The 10,696-nt window shown below is 32.4% G+C and overlaps 1 protein-coding gene across 4 annotated transcripts; it reads right to left on the bottom strand.

Moving 5' to 3' along the window:
- Positions 1 to 1,648: 1,648 nt before the first annotated feature.
- LOC103316936 (facilitated trehalose transporter Tret1-like) lies at positions 1,649 to 8,084 on the bottom strand. 4 transcript variants are annotated; one of them, XM_032600109.1, is made up of 4 exons: positions 7,188 to 8,084; positions 6,902 to 7,104; positions 3,235 to 3,584; positions 1,649 to 2,669 (listed from the first exon to the last, which is right to left on the bottom strand). In XM_032600109.1, exons 1-4 carry the CDS (start codon positions 7,190 to 7,192, stop codon positions 2,514 to 2,516), a joined length of 714 nt encoding a protein of 237 aa, XP_032456000.1. In that variant the 5' UTR covers positions 7,193 to 8,084; the 3' UTR covers positions 1,649 to 2,513. The 4 variants fall into 4 exon arrangements, with proteins under 4 accessions (XP_032456000.1, XP_016841949.1, XP_008211338.2 ...); XM_016986460.2 differs by having other exon boundaries at positions 3,300 to 3,584; positions 7,188 to 8,083; XM_008213116.4 differs by having other exon boundaries at positions 3,171 to 3,584; positions 7,188 to 8,079.
- Between the last annotated feature and the right edge of the window lie 2,612 nt (positions 8,085 to 10,696).

Raw genomic sequence — 10,696 nt, 5'->3', positions numbered from 1 at the left:
AGCTTTAGTGAAATAAATTTCGCGTTTTTACACTTTGTAGAAGCATCTGGACTAAATCATCGAACTTTTTAACCAAAAATTAACGAACATTTAAGAATGTGTTATATAGTACATGCATTCAAGGCGGGATATATTTTACCTTCTCAATTTCCGAAAATAAAACTTTGTGACCCTTAACTCCAAATTTTTTTAACAGTCTTGGCTTCAAGTTTTCGGCATTCCAGCAGATAAAATAATTTTTTTCTTTCTATAGACGACTAAGAAAGGTTATAAAATTCTCAAACGAAAAATATAAATTATACTTTACACTGCTATTCAAAAAACAAACTTTTTTAAAAATCTATTTTTCATATAATAAATTATGGTGAATCCGTTGAGCTTTTATATTGTAATAGTTATAGTTTCTTGTATTATTTTATGTAAACCCTTTTAACGATATCAAGCAGCCTAAAACTATCGATATTAATAAATATAAATAACACAACTTATACGGTAACATGTTTTCCATACATCTGTATTGAGCAATTACATTTATTTATCCCAATTAAAACTTACTGCAATTATATTGGCACGTTGGTACACTTCTAAACTAATCTATCATTCTCATAAATAATAAATAATTATATATGTTCAAATATACAAGGATGGTATGATCTGCGTATAAAAGTCCAACTTGGAGACGTGGTATCCTTATATAAGAATGAATAAACTTGCACTATATGGGGTATGGTAATGATTATTGTTATGTAAGTCACAGCAAAACTGTCCAGCTTTTTGTTATGTCTGTTAATCCGAACTTGTGAACAAGGAATATCGATTTCTTCGGCAGGATTTGCAGCGTTATAGTTATTGTTTTACATATTATATAGTAAAAATAATATCTATTCAGTATCATTTTGCAAATGTCATATGTAACTCTGTAAAGAAATAGATAAATGAATAAATAGATCAAAATTTTTGATAGCTTACCAAATGAAAAAAAAATGTATATTATGCAATTGGTTTTTTCAATAACCAGGATGATGATTTGAGCACGAATAGAAGTCCAGGGCACCGCAAACAAGACAAATTCTCTCGCACTATTAATGAAAACTCGATTTTCTATTCATTCAACAAAAATGTCGATATAGAAATTTTTTTAATATACCAACATAAATACAACCAAAATAAATAAATTTAAATTATATATAAATATAATTAACTTTTCATGAAATAGTTCCTTTTTCTTGTCTGAAATTGGGAGAAAAAATTGATAATTTCGAGCGTTGTTCTCAAAAATGTTAAGAAATATTCATTTATTCATTTAATATGCTTTTGTGTTAAGAAATATTCATTTAATGAATATTTCTTAACACTTTTGAAAGAAATATGCATTTAATGATGGATCAGTTTCTCAAAAAAGCTATTTCAGACTCGGGCGAGATGTTTTCAGCATGAGTTGAAGTCGAGGGCGCCATAGAAACACCTCACCTTACCCTCACTTGAAATAGTATATTTTTCAACACGTGCATGAAAAATGCCCTTTTTACCTTTAGTGAGCCATCGTTTTGCTCGTCCTATACTATTACTCAATTCAAACGAATAAAAATATAGTCTTAATCGTCAAAGTATACAAAGCATAAAGCTTAAAAAAATATATAATAATGCATTCTATTGAATTTACCATTTTATTAATTAAATTACTAAAGTTAAACTTTACGATGTATTTGTTATTACATAAATTTATTACTGACTATAATTTATTACTATACTAGAATAAGTTTATACTTATCTCGCTTTGTTCTACATAAAATCTACATCATCTACATGTCCACAAATTTCGTTATTTTGTGATTGCTTTATATTTGTATTGTCTGAAAAATAGCTTTGAATCTTTTCAAGCGATTTTCCTTCGGTTTCTGGGAGCAATATAAATAGCACAATACATCCGATAAAGTTAATGACAGAGAAAAAGAGAAAAGAACCGAAAAAATTTATTTCTTTGACCATGTATAAATATTCGATGTTAATTGCCCATGAAAAAGTATAAAATAAAGCTATCACGATACCAGAACCCGTGCTTCGTAATGTAGCTGGAAACACTTCCCCAATAAAAATCCAAGGAACCGTGTTAAATCCAGCTATAAATAATATAGTTAGAAACAGCATATTTACTGGAATCCATGTTAAGTTTTTGTCAGCTACATGTCCTTCGTTATAAAGTAAAATATAAATTGACGCCAGCAACAAAGATATACTCGGAATGATAGTCGTCATAAAACAAACTTTTCTCTTTCCTATCCAGGGAATCACAATTATAGACAAAACCGTTCCAATCACATTGAACAATCCCATAATTACAGACGCAGCATAACTATCAATCGGTGTATTGATATTTTTAAATATAACGACTGAGTAAACTAGTATCGATGTACCGTTGAAAGCATGAATAAAAAATAGAAATGTTGTAAGCATAAACGGCATACAAAAAGACTTTTGCAAAAAAGGTTTAACAGAATTTCTTATATTATGTATTAGAAAAATACTACGCAATTTAAAATCAGTTTTAGAATTTGAAGTACTTTGAAAAGCTTCGCCCAACATACAGAATTCTTCCATAACGTTCGAATGTGTTGCCCACCCTCTGAGCCAAGACAAGGCATCTTTGGCTTCTTCGAACTTTGCCTTGCCTAGAACCAATATAAATTATTAGTATGCACGTGTCAGATATTCCAAAAAAAAGATTCGGCTATTGGGTTTAAGAGCTCAGAAAAACTGCAGTTTATACAGCCATGCATTGTTGTGTGTACAACACTAATATTGAATTATTCTGACTTTTTTCATAAAAAAATTATTAAAAATTCCTGATATTCTAATGAAACAAAAACAAAAAAATTAATTTAAGTAAAAATAATGTTGTTAAATATAGCTAAAATTTATTCAAAATCAATGCTTGATCAAACAGCTAATATTAGCTGGTTTTTGGTTATAAATTTCTTAAAAATATTATTCTCATACAGCTATTGCTTAATAAATTAAACTATTAAAACACTAAAATCAGAAAAAGCTGGAAATATTTACCACGAATTGAATTTAAAATTTCAAACCAGTATAACCGAACCTTATTTGTGGAGTCCTTCATAACATTATTTTAAAGCAACTTATCAAAAAAAAAGTAATAAAAAACATACTTGCAAGCCAGTAAGGGCTTTCGGGCACCAAACATATTACGAAAATGCTAACAATTGAAAGTACCGCATATGTAAGAACCAATATCCTCCAATATACAAGACTGCCCACTAAGACGATGAAAAACGAACCCACGATAGCCGCTGTATTGGCAGTAGACAACAGGGCGCTTCGAAATCTTGTCTCGCTGATTTCAGCAATGTACATGAAAATTGGACCCTCCACGATACCACAAGCAATGCCGATCAAAGTCAGCGCAACAAGGACATCAAATATGTCATCAGCGAAATGAAGAATGAGCCATCCGAGGAACATAGGAATTGTCATAATTATTACGCCTAAGCGTCTGCCAAAATAATCTATATATATACCACTTGGTGCACTGCCTATTGGTATCGATATACAATTTATACTACCTAGAATGAAATAAATTATATTTTTTAGAAGATATTTGGACTTATTTTAATATCCCTACAGTCTTGAAATAATTTAAGACCAGTCTTTTATTGAGAAAAATTTAGTTAAAAGTGTTTGTTATAATGGCAAATTTTTACGCTATTACGTGAAACGATATTTAACTTTCAGACACTACCATTACTAAACATTTTATAATAAATAAGATATATATGCGTCAGAAGTTATTATTTATACACTTGGATCATTACTGCGCTTAATTTTTAATGCTTATTTTTCTTCATTATAATATTGATCAATAAATGAGACATTGAGACCTGGTGCTATCTTCCGGATAATAAGCTGTTTACCTACACCAATCTTATCGATTGTATATTTAATGAAATCTAAAAAATGACTGTTTGATTTATCCCCACAAGATCAAAACTTGTTTTTTGAGAACAAAATCGAGACAAAAGTAACTTATTAATAAGATAAGAGATATATATATGTTTGTTAATTCTAAATATGGTATTCTGCGCACAATAATCTAATAAAAATATCGAAATATTTATAATTTTTCAAACGTATAGACAACCTTTTTACCTAGACAACAATTTTTAACCCAAAAGGGCTAAAATTGAAGCTCTTTAACTTCACTTTGATTCTTGCAGTGCATTTTCTCTGACTGCGCCTCTAAACATTATGTACACGCCATTGAAAAATAGATAGTTTTCGTTCATACTTCCCATGTTGATTTCCCGCAAGACAATTTAAACTGCCTGGCAAAAAAATAAGTATTTCAATATCGCTAAAACGCAAGGTTTACCATGATCTGAATGGTCTACGGAACCTAAAAGTTTGTCTGGTGGGTGTACCCTAAAATTGAAAATTTTTTCCTTCAGATCTCAGATTTTTACAAATAAAGGTATAGAATTACGAAAAATGTTTGCATACAAATAACTCGCATAATGATTTGTGACAAGACCAATATTTTCGAGACAATACCAATACAATATGGGGATAAGACAATATTTTCGATTGTTGGAATCAAACGAGACCAAGACAAAATTAAGAATGGTCAATACTTTTCGAGAACAAGATTGTATAAAATATTGTCTGGTGAAAGTTTTGCTTTCTGGTAACTGATGACATTATTCATTCCGTGACTTTTTTGACGAATTTCAACACAAAATTTTTATTCATATAATGATTAAATGATTTGAAAAATTTTAAAAATGTTAAATATTTTATGAAATCTAAAAAATAAAGTTTAAATTTGATAAAATTTGTAAAGGATATCAAACATTTAGAAAAAATAAGGACGTACTCGAGGGTGTGCGAGACAACGAGACGAACATTCATAAGATCGTTGCATATGATGGTTTGATCACGAAGAACATAGACGTCACACGTAGCCATCAGAAGAACATAGGTGATGGATAAGTATGTAGGTATTAAAGCATCAACGCAAAATTTAAAAATTATGGGCTACGTTCCTGGGACTACTCTTTTCTAGAATAATAGGACATGTATAGAATACTAAAAAAATGCTTTATAGCTTTGCGTGGCATAAGTCCGCACCTATGTCACGCCTATCTCATTATACGCTCGGGCGATAACTGTACGGTGAAAAAATGGACTGCTAAAGCCACGGATAGGCGTGACAGCGGACTTATATCAGGCAGATGCTATAAAATATTGTACGATACACGTGTCATAAGTCGTTCTTCATGACACGGCGTTAAGGGGATGTCGGCGCAAAAGCTTCGCAAATCCGCCACGGGATATTTTGTATTTCCAAACTTCTAGAAAAACAGAAAGTCCGATCAAATTTTTCTTTCGGTAGAACAATTCATTAAACTTAACACTACGGCGCTACCGACTCGGTTTTTGATTTGCAAGCTTTATTTAAAAAGGTTTTATGTAAAATTAGATTTTAAGGTTGGCGTTGCAATCGCATGAGTACGACGAAGTACGCATAAACATCTGTTCGTATTTCCAAGATTTTAGAAAAACAGAAAGTCCGATCGAAATTTTCTTTCGGTAGAACGGTTCATTAAACTTAACATTACGGCGCTACAGACTCGGTTTTTCATTTGCAAACTTTATTCAAAAAGTTTTATGTAATAAAGAAACAGTATATTTTTGGACGACAACCCCTTAAACGCACTCGCTGCGCTCGGGCTCTTATACACGCCGTGCCGTAAAGTACAATTCATGCCACTAGTATCATAATGTACTATATCGCAACTTTGTCAGGATATTTTTTTTTAATGTTCAATTACTCTTTGGAAAATTAACATAGAAAAGAAACCATTATTCAACTGCATGTATTGAATGTTTGAAAAGCGCAAACAGAAAATGTACATTCATATGGTCAAAGTACAAGAAAAGAGCTTTAGCGACTTATACAGGCGCAAAGTTTGATTTTACGAACGTACAGCTAGTTCTGGTAAGGAGCGGTGATACACATATATCTAATTATTAACAAATTATATTCTTAATAAATAACAAACTAATTCTTATGTAAAGCATAAAAAAACCAATTCTACTTCTGCTTAGAGAACTGCATACTGTATATAAATCGACGCCTTAGAGGAACAATAATCCAATTACTAGAGCGTTTAGTGCGTCTTATCTTGCCAAAGCGTTTAAGACCATCGTGTCTCAAAAACATAAAACAGCCTATTGCAGTAAACCTTTTTACTCAAAGACGTTTATATTTTATTAATTTTGTTTCGGCGGTCCTGTAGGATTTTTTAAAGTCTCATCAATGAAGTTTTTAAATATTGCTGAAAATCTTACCCTGCGATAGGCCGTTTATAAGTAAAATACGAAGTTCTTGAATGCTCTAAAGAGATAGGATGTGTTGTAACTCTTAAGCGTCGATATTCACTTGAAGTTTTCTTTTGCAGTAGTTATTATTTAGTGCATGACGATGTACGTGTAACTTAAGTGACCCCATAATTTTGCAATATGAAAAATATATATGGTGAAATAGTAGAGTACTTAAGGGGATGTCGTCCCAAAAAACACTGTTTTTCGATTACATAAAACTTTTTGTATAACGTTTGCAAATGAAAAACCGAGTCTGTAGCGCCGTAGTGTTAAGTTTAATGAATCGTTCCACCGAAAGAAAAGTTCGATCGGACTTTCTGTTTTTCTAGAAGTTTGGAAATACAAAATACCCCGTGGCGGATTTGCCAAGCTTTTGGGACGACATTCCCTTAAGTCCAAACTGACGAGAAAATCGCCCTGATGGGTCACTAACATACGTAAACACTTTATATAAAACCCGCACAATTTACAAATCGTTTAATTAAATTTTGAGTCTCACCTATCCAACTAACATCAGTCATAGTAACATTCATCTCGGTACTATTATACAATGCAGGTATTAATATTGTAGGGAGCCCAAAGTTTCCTCCAGTAATAAGCAACAATAATCCCAATGCTCCAGTAGCGCAGCATTGGGATGTAAGTCTACGAAAATTTGAAATGATTTTTGTATCACTCACTTTTAACGAACCAAGTTTATTCCTGTAATAATAAAACATTCTGTAAATTTAAAGACTAGTTTTATGATGTGTTTGAGTTATGTGGATAAACTTTTGTGTGCTTGCCTCATTTTAAGTGTTTTTAAAATTGGTATATACAATTTTTGTTGCACGTATTATGCTGTATAGGATTGCAAAATATGCAATATCGCGTATAAATAAAACTATATGGCAAACATTTTCCTCAACAACTCACGGGAAGAGGCGTTTGCGCAATAATAGTAACTATTTTGTGTTAACCTGCGCTGGAAAAACTAGAAGTAGATATCGGCAATGCAGTAGTGGGAGGTAATAATACCTTCACGCTATCTCATTACTGTTTATTTTTATAAAAATGCTAGTAACTTATAGTCGTTCATTATAATTAGTACAAAAGATACGATTATCACACGTATAAAACACTAATTTGAAACGTGATGAGCGTTATCAAACTTGATGTCGTGAGCAAGCTACATCGTACTGACTCGTACGAATGAATAGTCAAACAATGGTTTTGTCTTTTATTATTTTCATATTGTTAAGTACACGAGGAAAACGCGAAAAAGGTTCCTTCCTAATGGGTTAGAAATGAGGCAAAAAAATATTGGGCCTGCAGCTGCAACAAGGATTTTCTAATTTAATGGATTTAAAAAATACAAAACCATTTTCCGACATGGAAAAAGTGCCTTGCGACATGAATTGCTTGTAGTCGTCGTACCCAATTTTAAATCGTCTAAAATGAGAAAATCGACGAAAAACCGAAAATTCTCGTTTCGAAGACATTTTTTAAGAATTTTACCCTATTTCTAATAGCTCGCATTTTTTATAGGGATGGTCATTTTCGACAATTTTTTTTTAAATTCAAGATCTCGGGCTAAGCTGTTCAGTAATGCCAGAAAAAAATAATAATGTTAGCTCGGCCAGGTAATAAAATACCTGGGGCGCAATAAAGACTATTTGGATATGTGGCTTATTATATTTGTTACAATTTTATTCAAAGGTGTATCACTGATACACCTTTGAACCTATAGGTACATAACTCAAGAAAGTATATTACATTGTAAAAAATTGCAATATAACTTTATAAAATCATGCCATTGCAGCGCCAATCTTAAAATCTAATTTTAAAATAAATAAAATATATCAAATATATCTCAATAAATTGAGAGATTTTTGAGGTTTTTACTCTCAAAATTTGAGAGTCTTTTTCGTAAGGGTTGTGCTAGTCTTCGCGGGAAATGTTGAGTTATGCTAGTCTAGCATAACTCAACATCTCATGACGTAACTCAACTCTGAAATGAGCTGTGCTAATTATGACGGGAACTTTGAACAGTGCTACTCTTCGTAGGGAGCGACGATATGTAGGAAAGAAATAAATCATTGTCAACCTATTTACAGGTCAATATGTAGGAAAGAAATAAATCATTGTCAACCTATTTACAGGTCAATATGTAGGAAAGAAATAAATCATTGTCAACCTATTTACAGGTCAATATGTAGGAAAGAAATAAATCATTGTCAACCTATTTACAGGTGAGGAACGTTCATTTCACAACACATCACTTTTTGCAACACGAAATGTGCGTAATTTTCTCTTAGGGTCAGGGATGAAAAAGGACCCCTTTCATAAGGTCTTTATTTGTTAAGAATTAGTATGATGTGCACGTATGGGTGATAATAGTAGTATGTTCCTGATTTTAAGTCTGCTTTCCGCCGGACTCCTATAGAGGGAGGAAAAGAGCGAAAATCATACTTTTCCTATACTGACATGTACAAAGTTCACTCTATATGCAAATGCATTTAACCGTTGGAAATAATCAGCTGTGCTCAAATTATGCCAAACTATACCAAATTATGCCAAATCGTGCAAAACTCTACCGCATCATGTCAAACTGTTCCATATTGTACTATATCTACTCATGAAATTTTTTTTCGTATAAACTTAAGCTTACAATGTGCAACTATCGCATACGCTGAGAAGAGCATTATTAAAGAGTATGAGAGTGAAAAACATTTGAATGCGCTGTCACCTACTTTTTTGTTGGCACAAAGGGAAAGAATATGTTAAATATTCACGAACTAATAATGTGAGTTTTTCCGTTTTCATTACAATCAGCAATTTTATTTTATGCAAATTCGTTGAATTTGAGTTAAACTAAAAAGCCAAAATAATTAAAGATTTAGAATAAAAACTGAAAAAAATCTAAGAAAATGAAAAACAAGGGCATGAATTTAAACAAAAGAAGAACCATAAGAAAAACGGAAAGAAACTAGAAGATAAGTTAAAAGAAGCTCTTAGGTGTCACGGATGAGCTCGAGGCTATCCGTGGACGCTCCGGTTATCACCGCCAAGCCGTCGCGCAGGAGTTTGCGGAATGCAATAGTGCTGATAAGCACTTTTGCATGCGCGATCTCTTGCCGTCGACGCGTCCCATCGACGGCACTGAGAGCGTGAGATCTCCGGCGACTAGCGAGCGAGCAGGAGCTCGAGCTCGATGGACAATACAGAGTTATCGCCATCACTTCCTATGCACTCTTTCCGTTGCATAGGAAAGAGAAGGAAGATCGGAGAAAAGCTAAACAGCTACCAAAGATGGACGAGAGAAAACAGCCATACGATAGTATGTGTACCATCATAGGAGCAGATAAAATCGGTAAGCCAACCGTAAGGCAACTGAAAGGTTGAGTTTAATGAATCATTTTCAAAATGACTCATAGTTCTAACGGTCAAGTCACTGTAGATTTCTTTTTGTATTGTTCATATAGACATCTCGTGTAAATAAGATCAATGTGTATAACGACCGCGATTCGCACCGTTGTTGTATCGTGCTTCATATACTTTTACTCCCCTGGCGACGCTGTCACGCTTCTTGACAACAGATTACTTGAACAATACAGTGACTATCAAAATATTTTATCCATGACTTGTATCTAATAACTATTTAAAAACTGAATAGTTGTACTAGAGCGAGCCTGTGCCGGAAATTTGCTGTAGGCTGCACGTAAGTAAGCGAGTGCGCATATTACAGCTATATTTTCTACTTAAGTGTCAATAGTAGCCCTTTATTAAGACCTACTTTTCCACCGGAGGGGTTACTTTTTCGATTTAGAGCAGAAAAAATGAGCCATTTTACGCTCGGTTTACGTAATAACATATTTTTGGTATGAGATGGACAAAAAGTTATACTCAAGTATAATTTTTGTCTATTAATTAGTTTATTATAGATACAACTAATATATTCTATATTGAAATCAGAAATCAGCTTGCAAAAAGATACTTTTGAATGAATGAGTTAGTTAATTTCCGACGCTAACGCAATTTTCCCTACATTTACAAAAGAATTCAAAATATGGGTTTGATGAACAAACCATTTTTTCAAATAAATTTGTAATATCTAATTATTTTTACTCAAGTTTTTAATTAAAATTTGAATGTGTTCACAATTAAATAAAAAATAGAATCTGCAGGTTATAAAACTTCAAATAAACGTGGTTAAGCTTTTTTAATTAAGGTCTCTCTTTACACTCGATATAGTTATACTTCTTCTTTATTTTGTGACCTTGTCTTGTTGGTTGACAACCAACTGTGACTTAGG

This window comes from Nasonia vitripennis, chromosome 1, assembly GCF_009193385.2.
Source record: "Nasonia vitripennis strain AsymCx chromosome 1, Nvit_psr_1.1, whole genome shotgun sequence".
NCBI classification, from domain to species: Eukaryota; Metazoa; Arthropoda; class Insecta; order Hymenoptera; family Pteromalidae; genus Nasonia; species Nasonia vitripennis.
Note: the sequence above shows the minus strand (reverse complement) of the source record. Positions and strands in the feature narration are given on the sequence as shown.

What these genes read in the sequence shown, in the direction of transcription:
- LOC103316936 (XM_008213116.4), bottom strand. An exon ending in GACTGATGTTAGTTGGATAG is followed by an intron (nt 3,585 to 6,901) that starts GTGAGACTCAAA and finishes ATTTCATTCTAG; the next exon opens with GTAGTATAAATTGTATATCG. An exon ending in AAGCCCTTACTGGCTTGCAA is followed by an intron (nt 2,670 to 3,170) that starts GTATGTTTTTTA and finishes TATTGGTTCTAG; the next exon opens with GCAAGGCAAAGTTCGAAGAA.